At 47.0% G+C, this 20,272-nt stretch overlaps 1 protein-coding gene across 1 annotated transcript in view; it reads left to right on the forward strand.

Moving 5' to 3' along the window:
- Positions 1 to 20,272, forward strand: part of ME3 (malic enzyme 3) — a 129,720-nt gene that overhangs the window by 92,993 nt on the left and 16,455 nt on the right. The window contains exons 5-7 of the mRNA XM_054211681.1: positions 2,732 to 2,893; positions 5,860 to 5,963; positions 18,246 to 18,355. Coding sequence (XP_054067656.1) covers positions 2,732 to 2,893; positions 5,860 to 5,963; positions 18,246 to 18,355 — 376 coding nt within the window. The remainder of the gene's footprint in view (positions 1 to 2,731; positions 2,894 to 5,859; positions 5,964 to 18,245; positions 18,356 to 20,272) is intronic.

Here is a 20,272-nt window from a genome sequence, read left to right on the forward strand (position 1 = left end):
TTAGAAACCAGTTTGATGATTGGCTTAAACCGCACACCTAACTTTTAGCCGAAGACTTGACTAGAGTCATCAAGAAAATTTGTGGCACAGCTGGAAGGAGAAAACAGGTTGAAAACATTGTTAAACCAGTGGTTCAGTTAGAAGGGTCTGTGCCGCTCAGCCAGAGATTAATGGCCTGTTCGTTGGGTCCTGATCACGTGAACGTGAGCGATTAAAAACATTACTTTAATGTGCTTGTCTATCAGGTACCCACTGAAACTATGTTCTTTTTTTCCCCGGTGTGTTTCAAATCCGAAGAGCCACAAACAAATGTGAATCCATTTTCCCCTCGCTGATACCAAGAGCGATGAATGTCTCCCGTGCTGTATTTTCTGGGCTTCTGTATTTTTCAGTGTTACCTTGAGGAGTTTTGGTACCTATAGGGTGCAGCACATCTAAGGCTGAAGAACTTTTCTCTCTCTGATGGATATCTAAGTGCTATCAAGTTTTTTGGCTTGCCTGAGAACACTCAACTTGTTTGGATGAAAGGGGATCTGTGCTCCAAAGAAATATTTTGATTCATTAGAATTTATTCAGAAAAAATCCCAAAACTCTCTGCGTAGTTAGGATTTTAACTCCTTTTCATATAACTTGCCTCAGTTTCAGGATAAACCTGGAGCAGTGCGTGTGCTTGCTGCTTTCCCCGTTCCCATCACTGCCTTCCAGTCCCCATTGCATCCTCTCGGTGCGGTAAAGAAGTGAGCGCACACCCAGAAACAGGCGGAGCCCACACAAAAAGAGACTTTCCTATCACTAACACCACACGTCGGCTCGGAAGGAAAAACAAATAGGAAAATGCTCGAAAATGGAGGTGAATAAGTGTATCACTGCCATGATTGTGAACTTCCCATGGCTTCTTCAGCCTCTAGCCTAAGGATAGGTGTGTAGTCCTTTGAGTTTTAATAGGTTTTTCCTTGAAGGAAATGAAACTTTTAGGAATTCTAACTCCTAGTGACAAGAAACTGTCAACAGCACAAAAACAAATACTCTACGTATAGCGGCACCATTTGAAGATAACCCCTATTACATATAGCTTGTCCCTATCACTATGTGCATCACGACCCTGAAATGTATCATGCCTGAAACTACTGGAGGGGTTTTTTTGCTAGAGGGCAAAATAGATGTAAAAGGCAGAACAGATGCATGTGTCCTCTGTATCTGCCATTTCTCCTTAGGCTTATTCCTGAACGATGTAACATAACGTAATTCTGTTCTGCCGTTACAAATGGTGGTTTAGGTTAAGAGAGAAAATAGCCTTGGGATGTGTATGTAGTTTATGTTCAATAAGAAAGGACGCTGAAACAGATGAGTACAATTCTTCCTGAAATAGGAAAGTGCAGCAAGAGGTTTATTCCATTCCTAAACATCGAAATCCTTCTCCATCACAGCAATAAACCAATGCATCTGTATTCTCCCCCCGTCCAAGGAAGTACATCTGTTGAGATGGCTTTTAATCCCCCATTCTCTTATTTCTCACTAAAGCACATGCACATGTATGTCCTATGTCCTAAGTTGGGCCTTAACGTTGCAGATCAGCAAATAAAGAACTTCTCTGCAGCCTTCTCCTTTGAAATCCAAGCTGGACTGTGCACTTGCGTCCCCCGCAGTCGATAAACCATTTGACGTGAGCATTCTGTTCTCTGAGGTGCTGGGACAGTGCTGAAAGATGAAGTTTATTATTGTATTTACAGCTTTTCTCCCGCGGTGGGACTGGGCTCCAGTATCTTCCTGTTCTTACTGGATGTAAGAACTGCCCCAAAGACGGCCTGACCCTGGGGACAAACCCGACAAATAGCATAGTTAACCCGAAAATTGTGAGGCTTAGTCAGATCTGCTCGGTCATTTGCCTCCTAACGTCTTGATGTACAGGGGGGCTTGAACAGCTAAACTTTAGGCTTCTGATTTGGACAACATGAAGCAGGCTTTTATTTCCCTTCTTGTCACAAAGAAATGATATAACAACAAGAAAAACACAGAATTATGGGTCAGAGGTTTTGGTGAGGTAGCAGATTACAGTATTGATGGAATGCAAAAGGCCAGTTGCACAAAGAATTAACTGGCAATTGTTTAACTCACAAACCTGGGGGGAAAAAAGGGTCTAATATTAAATACGTAGGGCGAGAGCCCCTCCACAGTCCATGCTGCTGCCTGTGCCGGTGCGTTTTGTTTTGATTATGTGATGTTGGCTACTCCACAGCCACTCTACAACGGCGTGAAGACATGAGCTTGTTACTGCGTGCAACCATAGAATCATTGAGGTTGGAAAAGACCCTTAAGATCATCAAGTCCAACCGCGCTGCCACAGATGCGGTTGATAAGCACAAGCGCTTTTGTACAGAGCTCTTCTTCCTGAAAAGGAGAGGAAAAATCAAGGCCAGATCTCTCTTGTGCAGCTTGTGGTTATAGAGCCGAAGATGCACAAAGAGCCACGCCGGCTGGGTTCTGCTACGAGGGAATTGAAGTGCTGGCAAGCAGAGCTGCTCCTCTCCACACCGCGAGCAGCTACCTGTCAGTCACATTATCTCCTCCCCGAAAATGAACAGCCCTCTACCACTAACAGCTCATTAACGTGGCCTCACGTAGCAGATACCTATTGCACAATGCAAAATGGCATCAGCGTGAAGACAGTGGAGCTGGTTTTGCTTCTAGAGCCTTGGCAACACCATGCAACAGTCTCTTTTGATCCTCCTAGGCTATCGTGGTGACCGATGGAGAGAGGATTCTCGGTTTAGGAGATCTAGGAAGTTACGGCATGGGTATCCCAGTGGGGAAGCTTGCTTTGTACACAGCTTGTGGTGGAGTTCACCCGCAACAGTGTCTCCCTGTCCTGCTGGATGTTGGCACAGACAACGAGGTAAGACAGTTTTTCATAACTCTGACAGGGGAGAGAAAGAATCGAGATTAATGCTTAACTGAGGCCGGTTCCCTAAATTGGAGGCAAAGCCAGAGGCATCCAAAATGAGACAATGGCTAGACCAGCACTGCAGGTAAGTGGCCGGGTTTCATTCCTCTCTGATGCCCAAGAAACTTTTGCTCTTATGGGGAACTGAAATAAACACTAAACAGCCTCATGGGGTTTAGTGGCTGGGGAGAAGACTCGGAGCGTTGCCAGTTGGAGCTGAAGGGTCAGCTTCACCTTTCAGCGCGGCACGGTGAGTCAAAAGATACGGTACAGGAAGTCCCAGGTTTATTCTTCCTACGGTACTGGTGAGAAAAGAGGCAGATACTCGTGTCTGCGTAGAGGCGACTGTATTCCAGAAAATGGAGAATCCCTGGTGGGGGGGTCGGGAATGATTAATGTCAGTGTTTTGTCAGATTGCACACTTTACCGCACGTGACAACCAGACAAGAGGACTCCATCTGTTTGCAGATTTTTGCCTCGTGACTCTGGCTCAGAAAGGCCGAAGTGCAACATTTTAGCGATGCCAGAATGGACATCTGTGAGGATGTCTTTTTTAAAATGAATATCCTATACTTATCTGTGATGGCCTGGGTTTGGCCATTTTTGTAAAATGTGCTTGTGCCTCACTTGACCCCAAGTAAACGAAACACATGTTTCTTGAGAGAAACAACACGAGGTATAAAAGCTTTGATTTTGTGTATGAAGGCAGATGAGTGCCGACATTTCCAGACATGCCTATGCTCACGGGAAAGCTAGATTTTCTGCGGCTCTTTCACTCCAGCCCCATGTATCTCACACTGGACACTTGCAAAGAATGAAAGGAAGTGAAATCAGTGGCCATAGATGACATCTGGGATGAGATTCCCAGTTAACTCTTTGGTCTCTGGTCCCAGGATTATTGTATCCCTTTATCCCAGAAGCCTGTCGTGGGCTGGTGCAACATAGGGTGTGCTCCTCTCAGCCCCATCCACGGTCTTTCCTGAAATGTGGGGACTCTGAGTTTGGACCCTCTGAGGCTAAAGCAGGAATTAAGTCTCAGTCTTCCACTGCGTAGAGTTTCCAGTCAATAGAGCATTGTACTTGACTTTGGCTCCTTCATCTCTTCTCCTCCATGCTGGTCTGTGCACCACCGAGTGCTGGCATGCTCTGAGTCCCCCAGCTGGAGCTTCCCTCCAGAGGGACCTAGGTGTAAGTGCTTCCCCACCAACCTTCTGACCATGCAGGACCATCCGTTTCTATCTCAGCATCCAGAGGGGACACTAAAATCCCAAGTGGCACCAATGATTTTTAGGCATCTCCAAGGGTCAGATAGTGTCAGAGAAAGGGACTCCCAGTGTCTTGGGCACTTTCGTTCTGCCCAAGATCAAGCGTAACATATGTGTCCGGGAACTTCTCTATGGAGGTGTTTTCCACATCTGGAATTAAGATATAGAAGTTGCTGTTTTCCAGCGATATCAATAGATTTCCTCACAGTATAAATAATTTATTTATTTAAAGGCGTTCTCATGTGTATAAACTTACATAGGTATAACCGAACCCTAAGCGCATCCTAGGACCATCCTGCCCCACAAGTAAACTCATTTATCAGTGCAGAAATGAGACACCTCCTGTAGGCATTCGTCCCGTTCATCTCTGCCTGACAATATGTGTTGAGCCTAGGGTGACTGCGTTGCTAACACAGGCATCCCAGGTAGAGCGGAGTAAATATAGCAGCCGTATTGTCTTTTTAGCATCAATTCCCAGATTGTCTTTCTGACAGTCCGTAATACTTTGCATAATCTTTCAACAAATTGGTCTTTTTTCAGAGCTTGGCATTTCTCAGCTTGCCTGTGGGAGAATTTTATACTCCATGAACCGTCCCCAGAGCACAGGGCGCTAAAGGGGCAATCAGTGAAGTGATGCGAGTGGGTCTGCTTTCTGTTCTGTGGCCCTGAAGAGTTAACGGATCAAACTCAGAGGAAAGCCTCTTCCATCTTTCCTTCTAAGGGAAACCAGCGGTGGCTGTAATAACAGATCTAATTTTAGCATACCTGCTAATATTTAGGGCCCGTATGGCTGCAGGACCATAGGTTTGAGATGGCTTGTCCCCTTCTCATGAGCATGATTCAGTTCCTGAAACTGGAAGGGAAGCAGAGTTGCTTTGCAGTGACTCACGGAGGTGTTTGCCCACCTGTCTCCTGCCACTGCTTGTCCTGTAATTTTCCCCAAAATATGTGCTGTTTCCATGCTGACCCAGCCCTTTGTAGGTGGCTTAGGGTCTGACTTAACCAGTCTGCTGGATTGGTTGGCGGAATGGCCTGGGTTTTTATTCACAACAGGAGTCAAAAAATAAACTAATCTGTTGTAGGAAAAACCTTGCCTTGACACCCGCAGATGAGTGGAGGTGAGTGCTAGGTGGCTGCGGGGCTTGGGAGCATTTTGGCATCTGATCGCTGGTTCTGGTCGACTCTGGGCTGTCACCTAAAGGTCTATAGGATACATGTCATTTCAGGTGACTTCAGACTAACTTCATTGCCCAGAGCACTGTTTGTCGTCAGCAGCTTTCCTGGTAGACTCAGTGCAAAATTAAGAACTGCACACACAGCAAACACGCCCCGCATGAGGTCGGTTTTATTCACGAAGAGTGAGGCACCTTGGCAGGGAGCCTTTGGTAGAGCTGTTGTGGGGATGCAGAGCTCCATTTTTCCTATGGCAGTCGAGAAGCATTACATCCCTCCAGCTTTATTTACGCAAAAATGTAGTCCGTAGCTTCTTATGGGAACACTTTCTGCTCAGGAAGAGCTGTGTGAGCTGGCCTTCGCTGCATTGTAAGTAAAATTAATATCACCGCAACAGACAAACTTTTTGGGTAGGCTGGGACATAAATCTCCGTCCATCCGTGGAAGAGAAGATGTCAACAGAATTGCTTTGTGTCCTAGGCTCTGCTGAGTGACCCACTCTATATTGGACTGAAACACAAGCGGGTTCGTGGGAAACAGTACGACGAACTGATTGATGAGTTTATGCAGGCAGTTACCAACAAGTAAGTGGGATTATACACATGGCTCCTCTGGGCTGCTTCCATTTAAGAACAAATGTTGCAACTCGTGAAATAAACATTAGTATAATCGATCATCCAAGCAAAGGAAGGTCATTTAAATGCAAGTCTCCTGGGTGGTCGACAAATGACTCTTTGTGCTTGAGCACTCTGTGTCCAAAATATTTGTCTTCAGAGAATTGAAACGGGCCTGACTATTTATAACCATTTCCTCTCCACACAGGCCATAGGTGTCAAACGTATGCCCTGTGGGCTGTATCTGTTCTCCATCATGCATTTATGAGCCCCATTCAGCATAGGCAGAAGCTAAATTTTGGGTTGTTTACATTTTGTAAAGGAAGTTGCTAGCTTTCAGCGTTGTGGGGGAACTCATCTAACTGGAAATGGCGTGTTACTCCCCACGGTGATGGCTGCGTGGGTCTGCAGACTGCCTGTCTGTCACTTCGCTGGCAGTTATGTCTGCGGAGTAGGAAGGCCAGGATTGTCCCTTTAACGGTGGGACAGGCTGAGTGCATATTTCCGCGTGACGATCTGGGCTGTAGGGTCCCCGATGTACCAGGGAGTTTGTCATGGGAAGAGCAGAACCACAACCTCAGTGCTGTATGTGCACCTCTTGCGCTGCACTGAGTTCCTCTTCCTGGTAAAAAGAAAATAGATTAAAATTTCCATGAGTGTGTGGAGACATCACCATAAGAAGGAAAGAGAGAACAACTGCTAAGGAAAAGAAATAATAATATTTGGAAAGCCCCAAGCTCCTAAGCAACCTTTTCTGCCGTTCCTAAAGCAGCGGATGATACTGATGAGGAGCGGCGGAGAGCTGCAGCCTGCGCCTGATTAATGGGCTGCTGCCCCTCTGGGTGTTGTAGGGTCTTTTCTTCACAGCCGAAGGAGCTGTGGGTGATCTTCCCTCTCTCCAGCCAGCTCTGTGCGGGTGTTCCTGCACAAGCGGAAGGGAGGGGGTGGGAGATGTGTCGTCAGCTCTCCGTTCATCCTGTCTCCCTCGAGGTAGGAGGCATCATGTCCAGTGTCTAATGACAGCGCCTGCCCGCCCGCTGAGAAGCGTATCTTCACATACGGTGTGACTGCCCGGCTGGCTGCGGGTGGGGGGCTGTAGGAAAGAGGGGCTGAAATGCTGAGGACCATTCGGTCACAGCTGACGAACCAAGTTTTGAGAGGGATGGGCGCGTCACGGAGCATTTTGGCCTCTGTTGCAGTGTTGGCTCTGTGCGGCGCTGTGCTGCACCCTGGGCGCGTGCGCTGCTGCTGGTAGGACGGGAGTCTCTCCGTCGCCGTTCGGCGGCATGGTGTAGACGTGTCCTGTGTGATGGCCGGCCGGTTCCTCAACCCGCCCAGCTGCAGTCGCCCACTTACTGCGTACAGGTGCTTGCCGTCAGCCAGTGCTGTAGCCCCTGTGTCTGTGAGTACGAACACGGTAACGCCGCCCCGCCTGTTGGTTTAAACATATCTGACTGCAGAGGCGTGAGCTTTGTGTTTGTGCTCTGCTTTACCCTTCTTTATATTTGATAAGAAAGCTTGGCTGAAATGTCACTTGACTACAGCGTAGTGTTATGTCGGAGATTTGCGGGTTATCTAGGGGGGAGAAATTCTTGGAGGCTGGAAAACTGGTAAAACACAACTAGGAAATCACAAGAGGCTTTACAAGTAGAAAAGATTTAAGAGCCGTCAGGGTTGATTTGTGGGGTTTTTTGTTTGTTTTGGTTGTAGTCACTAGTTAATCCTTCAAGGAAACTATCCCACTTCCTTCTGGCCAGGAGACCACAGGGGTATTGCAGTGTTGGTGGCGATGATAGAATGGGAACAATAGAACGAGAACCCAGACGATGGCCTCGGCCACCACCAGTTTGGCGCTGAGATTTATGCTTGTGGTGATAAATGCGAAGCTCAGTGCAGCCACTGCTCCTGCGATGTCAGTGACAGGGCCAGAAAGACAATTTGCCTTTTCTCCGCTTGCTGCTGGAGAGGAAGGGTTGGCTGTTATTTTCCTGTGTTTAGTTTACATGAGCTAATCTCCACGTTGAAGGGAGAAGACACTCAGCCGTGAAACAATGAACTCTTATCTTGTGAGGAGGTGATGTCATGTCTAACGCTTTCATCCAAGGACTAGGAATCAAGTTCCTGGGGCCCCTGTCCCAGCTTTTCTGTTTCTCTTAGCCAGGATGAATTGCTTGAATGCAGTAAGCCCCCAAAACGTTCTCTGCAAAGTGGAGCTGGGAAATTCCACTTCACACGTATCCATTCACATCTGTAAAGTATTTGGAGATCCTTGAGTGAAAGGAGCTATTACCTGATATTATCATCCTGACCACCAGCGTACTTTAAAGCGCTGTTGGAGTGTGATCCTCTGTGAGCTCTGGGCTGGTGAATAATCCTGCTATCAGCCTGGGTTTGGCAAACTTATATGAAACAGATTCATTCGGTCTCAAATTTCCACTGGAGTGAGTGGATGCAACCCAGTAGGAGCTCTTGCTTCTGTTACGAAAGGAAGCAGAAATTGTTCAGAAGGTCAAGAACATGCTGCTTTAGTGTAGCCGTCTTCCGCGTGCGAGGAAACCTGTGAGTGCGAACTGCTGTGATCTTCAGTCTGCTGGGGCTTCTTGTGCAAGTCTGTAACGTCGTGTGCAAATTCAGTCATTTGGGCAGGAAGCTTTTGGGTTGCCACAGATCTCTTGCAATTTGGGGGTTTCCTTTTCAGCTTGATGTTCGTGCAGGAATTCTGTCCGCTTCCTGAGGGTACTTCAACTTCTCGTGGAAACCGTTCGTCAGTTCCTCTGCAGGAGTACCTCCCACCCCGGCAAACCACGGCTGGCTCAAGGGACATCTGTCACTGAAGTGGAATGTGTCAGAGCCCACAAGAAAGCCAGGGGAGCGAAGATTGACTTTTCTAATGGAATAATAATATCAAACAGATGTCAAATTTCTACAGCTGGAGACCCCTACAGTCGGCAGAAAGGGCTCCTGGTCTCATAATAGCCACCTCGTAATGAAATGAGGAGTGCTTCGGAGGCTTCGGAGTTAGCACTTGGAGTATTTGGAAATAAAATGTGACTCCTGGGCAATTTTAGAAAGAAAAGCCCTTCCTGGTACACCTGGATAAATGTCTGTGCTTTCCTGCTGCCTAAACCTCCATTCATTACTCTTTCACCTAAAACACATGCAATGACTGAGCTCTTTAACAAGAGCTCCAAACCATGCATTTTTCTCCTCTCGGGAGGCAACTACATGCAAAATTTGGCCTGCTGAGCCCAGCCTATGACTGAGTGAAGCAGCCTGACAAATTGCTGTTTTCTCACAATGAGTAATATGCTTTGTATGGGAAAATGCACTGCTTCAGTTTTCCCCCTCCTCAGTTACCACGGCAAAGGGCAAGTCAGTCTTCTTCTTAGAATCACAGAATGGTCTGGGTTGGAAGGGACCTTAAAGATCATCTAGTTCCACCCCCTGCCATGAGCAGGGACACCTCCCACCAGCCCAGCCCCATCCAGCCTGGCCTTAAAAACCTCTTGAACTGTACCTTTCTGTAGGCTGGAATAAATACTTATAAGTGTCCAAGGACCAGAATAACCCACAGAATTCCTGGGGCTTGCCTATATGAGCAAATTAAGGTTGAAATCAAAACGCGATGGGAGATGAGTTGTGCTGGGGCATGTTCCCTGAACCCTGCAGGGCTTCAGCCCAGCCTCTGCAGTAACAATATTCTTTTATCGTCAGGCTCTCTTTCAAAGCAAACTGCCCCTGGACATTTCTTTCCTCCTTTTTCTCCTAAACTAGTATAGAAGCTGGTATAGATCCGTTCTTTATCTGATATAAGACCCTCTGTCTTATTCCATTCATTCCTTCTGTAGTCTCCTCATGCGGTAGCAGTGCAGCTTGGTGGCTCCAAGTGGCCAGAGGTGGTGATGGCCTGTCCCCGAGCCCCAGTCTCCGTTCCCAACGTGGCAGGTGCCGAGCATGCGGCCTGAGCCCCTGCGAGAGGCACCTCCACACGCCAGCAAACCGTGTTGCAGAAGCCTCATTAAGCTGTGGTAACTTGAGTCCCCTTTCCTTTCCCATCAGTGATCATTAACAGGGTGACCAGGGAAACAGAAGCCTTCTATCAGCCCGGGCCACACGGTAGAGCACAGAAGACATCAGGAGATCAAGCACTCAGTTTCTCAAAATGGGAGAAGGAGGAAAGTAGCTCTGCTGAGTTTGTTTTTCATTGTGCTTGTTTTATACCTGACTTCTCTTTGCCTAATCCCTTCCCGGTACTTATACCCACAAACGTACCAAGTCAGGTCCCACGTGCTCTCAACAAGCAGAGTCTGCTCCCCAACAAGCTGTCTCTGTTTCAGCAGTTCTCCAGGGCTGTGGGTCACCAGCTCAGCAGCACCTTTCAGAAACAAAATCACCAGTACCAGTGCCCATCTTTTATTTATTCAGGTGCTCTCTGGAGCATTTATGCAGGTGCTCTAGTTATTTAGTGAGATGCTCTAGTTAACTTGGCTAATTGATCCTGAAAGACTAGACTTAAGTCTTTAGACACCACTGGTCTCCACAAAGCCCTCGCGTAATGCTGTTAACACCTAGAGTCCCTCAGCATCTGTGTGTCCACTAGGAGATCTGCACACCATCACCAGTGCTCTAGCAGGGCTAATGGTGTAGACGGGCTCCAGCCCTCATGGGAGCACAGGGTGGGTGTTCTCCTTGCCCATCTGCCCCAGTTACCCTGCCCAGAGGGACTCTGACACCGTCCAGAAAGGAGAAGTGGTGGTGATGGTAAGAGCCACCCCCACTGTCCAGTATCTTGGCTTGACGTGGCATGAGCTCATCAGCCGGCTCCTATGGTCCGCTTTTAGCCACTGGACGATATTTAAAGTCAAAGAACAATACTTAGGTTTTATTAGCTTGATTTTCTGCTGCTGAGGAATGACTGAGCTCCAGATGTGCTGCTACAGGATCTCTGTGGTAATGGACTTTTATTACCTTGCCTTCAACTCCTTTGGGATAACGCATTTACAGATGGCGCAAAGCCCTCTGCCCTAGCCTTTCTGTTTGTGCTTTCCACCTAAGCCAGATTTACCACGGCTGGTTTAGAAAGATGTAGCTGGAGAAGATCCGTCTGGGTGGAAGGCAGGTGGTGAGGCTCCATTCCGTGTTGTCAGTCGGAGGGTAGCTCAAGGCTGCATCTGAGGGTCAGCACTAACGTGGTTGCATCTCCTGCTTATGCCCTGCTCCCAAGAAGTCTGGTACCTCCAGCTCCAGTTGTTCCTCAGACCTCCCGCAAGGAGGGTTATGTCCTTTTGCATAAAAACACAGGAATGGCCATAGCAGCCATTAGTGCTGGCCTCAGTGCGTGGAAGTCGTGAGACGTGCTGCTCAGAAGAGTTGGTTGTTTCACGAGAGGGCGGTTCTGTTGCTGTATGGACTATAATGAAGGTTGACTATGATTTTTCAAGATTTTTTTCCCCAAGATCTCGGCTTGGTCTTGCCCTGTGTTCTGTCTCTAACAGTAGCTCACAGCAGATGTCCTGGCATATGACTAGGAACAAGCAGCGAACCATCCTTGGCATACTCCCAGCCTCCAGTAACCCGAGATTCAGGGATTTCCTGCTATCTTTGTGCTTGGAGGGTCACTTTCATTTAGCACTCACTGAATCCGCAGCAGGCTCTGTGCCTCAGAGGGTGGTGGCTTGTGTTTGTGTTGGCAGAACCCTAGTGAGACTCCTGCCCAACGTCCGAAATCGTCTGCAGCCTGAGAAGATGGTGAGGCAAGCAGCAGGTCCTGTTGGGTCCATGGTGCAGCTGCCTGGCATGGGATTTCTAAACCCGGGACCTAGAGCTCTAGATTTGTATTGTCTACAATATAAAAGGCTACAAGCTTTTGCAAAACTCCCATCTGTTGGCTCAAAACCAAAAATTGCATTTTTGTCTCACTCCTGATGACCATCATAACTGCTGCATCTGCTGGAACAGTCACGACTTCAATTGCGGATCCTGGGGTCCAGCTTTCACTGTGCTATGATTATCTGGCAGCCAATGAACCTTACCCATGGCATTTCCATTTCGAAACGCAGCAACAGATGTGATCGTGTTTTCTAACTTATCTCTTCATCTCTCCTTTTAACACTAGCAGAACTATTTAATGATTGACATAAGAGCTATTAAATCGCATCACGGTACTGAGTGAGGCTTTGAAGGGTTTTTTCAGTGGTTTCAGAACTGGAAGCTTGACTTTAATTTACCAAAATTCTGGTTTTCATTGTCAGTTTTTAAAGGGAAAACTTGTCTTCCTCTTAGCTATGTGTAAGTATTAAAAATTAAAGGCTTTTTCTGATGTTAAGTGTAACATCTGTCTGCAGCCTGTAAGCAAAGAAATGTTGCGAGCTCTTAGTAGTAAACCCATCTTGCAGCTGTCTTTTACCTAGCTGGGTTCCTCTTCTTGGCCAGAAACACATGTAAATATGCAAACAGTGCAATCCTGACGTGAGCTTTCCCAGACGTGAATGGCAGCAGAAAAGCCTTAGCCTTCTGGGACGTTCTTATGCTTTTCTGTAACCTGCCGATTGCAAAGAGCCCAACCATCACACCGGAGCTGCCAGGAAGGGGCTGTCGGCGCACCCAGAGGTGTGAAGGCACTGGGACCCCAGTAACAAGAATGAGCTGGGCCTCACGCACTTTTTATGTGGGATGAGCAAAGGTTCTTTTTCCCTCTAAGCCTCTTCTTAGCTTGGTACCAACATTTGCGTATTTAAGGTTGCTGGTTCTGTCTCTATTTCTAATATAGATAAAAGAGTATCTTGTTCTGTGTCTCGAGTCAACCTTAGCATCAGATGGGACAACAGCCTAGTGTTCTTCCACTCTCGTTTGTCAAAACGCAGTTATAGAATCAGAGAATCACAGAACGGTTCGGGTTGGGAAGGACCTTAAAGATCATCTAGTGCCACCCCCTGCCCTGGGCAGGGACACCTCCCACCAGCCCAGGCTGCTCCCAGCCCCGTCCAGCCTGGCCTTGAACCCCTCCAGGGATGGGGCAGCCACAGCTTCTCCGGGCATCATCGATTTATCTCATTCCCAGTCCCCACCGTATGTGTTCCCCATAGCCCCATACCCAAGAAGGTGAAAAACAAGCAGACTGACCTCAGGAGCCTCTTCCTACCACAGCAGGTTGCAAGATCTCCCTGCAGGGCCACTCTCAATTCTAGACGCAAATTTAAGAATATTTAAATGTGGCAGAGGGGATCTTCAGAAGTCTTTGTTCAAATATTAACTTTGCAATCACTTTTTTTCTAAAAAGAGGCATCCTGCACCTATAGGCAGCGAGCATGGGGTAAGCGCTTCGGTGTGGGCTAACTGGGACTGCGTTCAGATCAGATCTCACACGTTAAACACAGCAAAATTTCTTAGCTGGTTAGACATGGGCATAACCTCACTAAAAATGATTCTTCCAACAAGAAATCGTTAATTTTGGTTTCTTAATGGAAATGGCAATGTTTCCACCGAAACACGATAATTGTACAAAATCAGTTTTGTCAAAATCTGGTTTTCATTTTAAAAATGTTATGATGGGGGGAGACTGACCAGTGTGTTTCATTCCATCCTGAAGTATTTCCACGTACCCTGATAGGGGACCGCTTGGGTACCATACACAAGAGGTGGAGCAGGGCAATTTCTGTAGAGAAGATCAACAAAGAAATTGCAGGCTTTGAAGGACAGCAGAGCATCGCAGTTAAAAGGGCGATGAGTCAATGACAGAGGGTGCATGACATATATTTAAGATCTTTCCAACCAGCTGTGATAATTAGATAGCATTAGATGATCTCTCCTAAAGGTGTCTAAAGTTAGACATCTAAATTTAAGTTGGTCGTCTTATACTGTCTTCACCAGAGACTGTGGAGAGGCGTATCCAGAGATGTCGTCTACTTCCATTTTCCACTTAAACTAGTTCGAAGAAGTTGCTATTGGATACGCCTCTGTCTCTCTTTTGTCTGAGAAGGCAGCCAGAGTTGTCTAGCTGGGCATTACGCAGACAAATTTTAATACGTGGAGGTGGTGGAAAAATCCCATTCTGTGTTGCGTTTTGTTGGCTGAATTCCATCCAGTACAAGTAGCGGCTCTCCGACCACCCTTCCCCGTTGCAGTAACAAGTGTTCTCCACCTTCTCTCCTGAGCTGGATTGTTGCGTATTTAAGCGCTTGCTGTGCGCCGGTCCCAAGTTGGCTGCCTTTTACTTTTGGATGCTACCCAAATACTTTGTAGAGCGCTCTGAATTCCTTTGGGATGAAACAGGTTGCGCGAAGCTGGAGTTACTGGGCTGTGGAGGAAGGACAGCAGAACTGACTCATCATGTTGATACTCACAAGGACGTTACTGCAAATGGCCCCAGCAGTTGTTTTGTTCTTCTTCCTTGCCAAGGTTATCCTTGGGCTGCTCAGCTCATCCTGAGATGGAGCGTTGGACGCAGCCACCGAAGCACCATTAGGAAAGAGCAGCGAGCATTACCTGGTGAATTCCTGAGATGGCTCAGTAAGTCAGCTGCCTCATTTGTGTTTCATTTCAGTGACTTTGAGCAGCAAAAGTTCTTTAAAGTGCTCTCAAACCCCCAGTAGGGTGTGTAGTCCTTGAGAACTAGGATCATCATCCCGAGACTCCCATCGTTAACTGTGAGTCTGAAATACTTGCTTCTTCCATTTAAAGCATCCAGTCTTAGGGTCTTGCCATGACCAATTTGTGGTCTTTATTAATGAAAACTTTAGTTCTCACATTTTGCAAAGGCTCGCGTAGGCTCAAAAATGTGGTTCACGCTTCAGAAAGCTCAGTGGGCATATTGCAGAGAAAAAAACAAATCTTCAGAAAAATAGCTAGGTGAAAAGAGTTTGCATTCCAGCACTGTCCTGTCGTACCGAGGCGCAGGAAGAGAAATGGAGCGTTTATGGGCCACCACGCCTTCCTTGTGCTCTGCTTAATAAAAAATGATCAAAGACAAAAATAGAAGTGATTGTGCACTGCCTCATGCTGCAGACACAGAATGTGAAGTGGGGAAAGAATTCTGGGCTCAAAAGAGAAAAAAAAAAACGTTCAGGTTAATGCTTTTGCAAATTGGAGTCTGTAGCCAGAGAAACCCCCCCACCTACCCTCATGCTCTTTGGAGAGCTGGTCACACACACATTAACGCTGGCTGAGATCACTGGTTTTATTAAGCAAGTCGGTAATGGAACTTCCTCGGTGATACAAATAAATAATAAGAGTGGTGTTAGAGAAATGGTCTCTATAGCAACTGGAGTTGCTTAAAGATTTGCTAATTCTTTGCTGTGAGATGTTAGCAGATGTTCTGCATGGTGTGTCATCTCCCTCTTAGCCATATTTTCCTCACACATTCAAGCGATGGATAAGAGGATCGTCCATCAGAAAACTGATTTTCACAGTTTTTGTGTTGTTTATTTGCACAAATTCCTTGGATATCTACAACGTTCATTTTGACTTCCAAGACTTTACGGAGAGAAAGAGACTTGGGAATCTTCATCTACTGCTTTTCAGAGCGTTGCTCAGCATTTCAGAGGAAATTTTGATACTGGATGTCTCCTTGCTAGCGGCCAGAATCTGCAGTGGGGAGGCTTAAAGCGCCGAAGCAGTCTGTCCCTCAAATACTCGCTGTGACTTGCAGTTAGCAGCACACTGGGGACAATTTAAGAGGATCTTATAAAAACAAATGGAAAATTTCCATAGACTCCAGTTGCTGTTGAGCCATGTAACGTGGCCTGTCATACAGGGTACGGGAAAGAATTTGTCCTGTTCGCAGTCACAATGGGAGCAGATTTGCAGTCCCTCTTCTAGGGCTTTTTTTCCCCTGAAGTGTGGCAAGGTGGAATTTCCCCACCTGAGCATCTGGATCCTGCTGAATTTCAAAGCCTTTTGCTCCTCTGGAAAATCCATGCCTAAGTCTCCATACCCAGGGTGAGAGTTGTGGTGCAAGAACAGCCGGGATACTGCACAGGGCTCTTTTGTTGCTCCTTTCGGCGCAGTAAACGAGACAAGAAGTTGCTGCCTTTGTGGCCAGTGTGAGCAGCCATGGTGGCACCTGCCTAGCTAGGGAGGGCTCACCGGGCTCAGACATTGACGAGTGGGGAGTAAGTGTACTTCATCAAGTAGGAGCTGTTACATGGCACACAATAAAAACAGACTAATGTTGAAAGCAGTTTTTAACCCCTCTGGGATGTATTCTCTTTCAGGAGAGATATGGGGAACACATACGGCGGGGACTGGGAATAAGATAAATCGATGATGCCCAGAGAAGCTGTGGCTGCCCCATCCCTGGAGGGGTTCAAGGCCAGGCTGGACGGGGCTGGGAGCAGCCTGGGCTGGTGGGAGGTGTCCCTGCCCAGGGCAGGGGGTGGCACTAGATGATCTTTAAGGTCCCTTCCAACCCAAACCATTCTGTGATTCTGTGATTAGCCAGGAAGAAAACCACCCACCGTGGCATGTCCGCCCTTGCAGGTGTGCCACATCCATTCCCAGCGTCACCAGAGGAGAAGCTGAAGAGAGCCGAAAGGTGCCCAGGAGAAAGGAAGCAGCAGCACGTTCGGGCACGGAGCTGTGCCGTACGCGGTCAGGGACGCCTGCACACGCAGCTCTGCAACAGGGACGTGCCCCGTTCTTTGGTGACAGGAGCAGTGACCCTTCCCTCTGGGGATGACACCGCATTGCAGAACCCGTCGAAAAGTTTCCACAGCTTCTGTGTCCATGATTCAACAAAGAGTCCATGCACCTAACTTTTCATTGAAATTTTTGCAAATATTAATATTGTTTTGCAAATACTAAGCTTAGTAGGACGGTGGGAGATTGAACTGGAGTGAGGCATTGAGTTGAATCGGAGCTTTTTGTATCCAAAAGAGTCACACGCAGCTCTAAAATCATCATGGTCCTTTTCTAAAAGCAAGCACAGAGAATGTGGAGCAAGTGTAAGAGCCAAACCCTTTCCCTTTTTGAGACCGGAGGGTTTTGTGAAGCTGGAGTTTCTCATGACGGACAAATAAAGGAGCACAATGCATGCGCTTGTCATTGTCTCCTTGCTGACAGGCATACCTGAAATGGAAAATAATAACAATAAAAAGTTCGAGGCCGTCCCAGGAGAGCGCTGCGAGTGCCGTGAAAAGAGCTTTTCATGACAAGAGCCACAGTTCTCAGGTGCAGCATGTTTTATCCAGTATCGATTTCGAGTTTAAAGCAGGGGTGTCCCTGCTTTAGAGGGGGAAAGTCTGAACGGGGGGGGTAAGGCGATGCTGCCTCCGCCCTGCCTTGGGTCCCAGAGGGGCTCAGGTCTAACACGGGGCAGCCGCTCAGAGCCCCCTCGCCTGCCTGCAGCCCAGAGGCTGCTAATAGCTGCGTTACTCCTTCCCTGAGCTTCTCCCACCACCCCGTCACATTTGTGTGAGAGACTTATGGCCCTTTTAGATTTTATTAGCAAAGCTTTAATGCAGCCTGGAGTCATACAAAGTGCTGAAAGTGTATAGACACGGAGTCCGAGTATTACCCAATTTTTAGAAATTGCGCACTTGCCCTGATGTTGCTGGATAATTATGGAAAGTTTGCAATTGTTTCCTGCCTTTTGACTCTCTGGGTCACTTGCTGTCGTTGCGTGCTGGTTTCCTGCAGAGCAGCTCAGTGGAGAGAGAAATGTTTCCAAAGCACGGAAACCTGGCTGTGAAATCACACGGTGAAGCGCTCAGGTCCATGGGACCCGACACGCAGGTTTTTTTCTCATCTCTTGGTCACCTGCCGTTGAAGTGGGCACTGGGAGGTGTCCCCTTCACTGACGTTCCCTTTGCAGTCAGATTGGCTGAATTGCAGCGTGACCCTTGCAATATCCATTGCAGAAGAGCATCTCCTTCACTTCGTGGAGCTCATTGGTAAATACACCACTGAAAAAGTGTCAAACCAACCATCCAAAGATGCAGATAGATATAGACAGAGATGTAGATGTAGATGTAGATGTAGATATAGATATAGATATATAGGTATGCATATTAAGAAGCCCCTTGTGCCTCTTGAACAGACAGATGATTAATACAATTTATTCTTAGAGACTCCACATTTCTGAGCATATGGACCTTGGGAAGGGCGTGATGCTGTTGGCTGTTCCTGTGACACATTTCTCTCATCTTCTATCTCTGTGCTAGGGACTGTAGCTGCATGGTCCTGCTAAAAGATGTATTTATCATCCTATGTTGTGGAAATACTTGTGTCCATTTTTAATTACCCTTTAACTTGCAGGTACGGCATGAATTGTCTGATCCAGTTTGAAGACTTCGCCAATGCTAACGCTTTTCGTCTCCTCAATAAATACCGCAACAGATACTGTACATTCAATGATGATATTCAGGGTAAGTACTGCTCAGGAAATGCAAATTTAACCTTCACCTTCTCGCGAGGAAAGGCAGCAAGGTCACAAGACTGTTTATTGTGCAATACTCAGGTGTGTGATAACTTTTAGAGTTTATACATAAGCATTTAAAAATATAAACAAGTAATAATTTTAGTAATTTAGCTTTTTGCTGCAGCAACGTTGTTCAAGGGAGAAAATGGATCATGTGCTTTAGATTATTAAGGTAATTTGAGAGTTCCGTTAATTTTCTGTAATTTAGCTAAAACAATGGTGACGTTTTAACAGTCGTGCAAGGCTTTCGGCTTCCATGAGGCAGGTGGTCATTAGCTGCTCCTGGCATTGTCCCTCTGTTGTTATCCTCCTCATTACACGCGCAAAGGGAAAGGTAAACCAGCTTCTTTCCTCTCCGTGGATGCTAACTCCAGGGTAATCTGAGAACAGACGTGGTCTCCCCTAAAGTGGTTGAAATAATTCTTCCAGCGCCAAAGAGAAGTGGCAGCAGCAAAGCTGGGGCTGTAACCAGCACGCCTCCCGGGCGCTGTGAGGCTCAGCGGGCAGCAGAATTGCTCCCATGCGCCGAGGAATTCAAGCTGCGTGTTGCTGGCGTCCTGGTCTGGTGCTGACTTCGCTTTAAACCATTGGAAGGGCTGTTTGCCCACCCGACAGGGACAGGATCTTCCCGAGTGATTACAAATAACCAGTTCTTCTGTGAGTCCCTTCATCTTCTCTTCTTTTGTCTAGTCCTGCTTGCAACATGCAGAAGTTTCCAAGGTTTGTTGATTTAATTATTTGCAGTCAGTTGGGCTTGTCCTCGCTTGTACTTGAAAGAGACTAAAAGAAATGCCAGTGTCCTTTTTCACACAATGATGACTGTTTTGTGAGCAGATTTTCCGGCACTATTTCTGCATCTGCAACCCATCTAGCAATATTTGGCAGTGTGTCTAACAGCTTGTTCCTATCTGTCATGGCACAAGAGGGAGTAAGACCCTGGCTGGTGGGAATGTGGTTGGTGTGATGGGCTGCACGGTGATGCTCAAAGACATTTTCATGAAGAAGGTTTTTAGAAGCAGAGGAGCTTAAGGTATTTCAGAGAGGGTGAGATAGATTCTCCCATACCAGAAGACTCATTCTTGCCACCCACAAAAGTTTTCAGTGGAGACAGGAGCACAGAAAAAGGAGATACATTTTTTAATGGAAGTCTTGAATGGAGGAACCAAGAACTCAAACTTTTCTGGAGATGAACAGATGAAGCCCATAATGAGGAGCTGGTGATGTAAAGATTTATTTTGGATTAGTTGCTGTCTCTGCAAGTGGAAGGGGACTCAGCAGCTGAAAGGAGAACAGGCCAGGCGATGTGGCGGATCTGTTGGCCTGGATGTCGGTTTTCTTGAGGGAATTGGAAAGGTTTCTTGGTGAATTGGCACAGTTTCTTAGGCAGAGAGAAGAGAAGGAGGATATTAGAGCAAAACTGAAGATTCTGAGTGGGAAGCAGAAGACTAATTTATAGTCTTTTTGGCCATAGGTCGTAGCTAAATGCCGCAGAGAGTTCCTCTGCATGACTCCCTCGGAGAGGCAAACTACATCTAGGAGGATGCTGTAAAACAGCTTTGCCATAAAATGGACCTTGTCTGCTTCTCCACAGTTAGATGTCTGTCACGATGCACAAGAGATGTCGAGGCCCCCGAAAATTCCCCAGAGTCCCAACTGTTAAAACAATAGTATTTTACCTCTTACTAAGCTCCCTTATATTCTCAAATAAAGCATCTAGCTGGCACTGGTTTCACAGTAGTAGATAAGGAAAGAAATCCTACTGAACTTTTGCACAGACAAGCGATGAGTCGAGGGAAGCAAGCCACTGTTTCAGGCTTTTTTACATAACTGTCAGAAAGAAAAAGGGATTCCAAGCCAGGGTCGT

Source organism: Rissa tridactyla, chromosome 1, assembly GCF_028500815.1.
Source record: "Rissa tridactyla isolate bRisTri1 chromosome 1, bRisTri1.patW.cur.20221130, whole genome shotgun sequence".
Taxonomy (NCBI): Eukaryota; Metazoa; Chordata; class Aves; order Charadriiformes; family Laridae; genus Rissa; species Rissa tridactyla.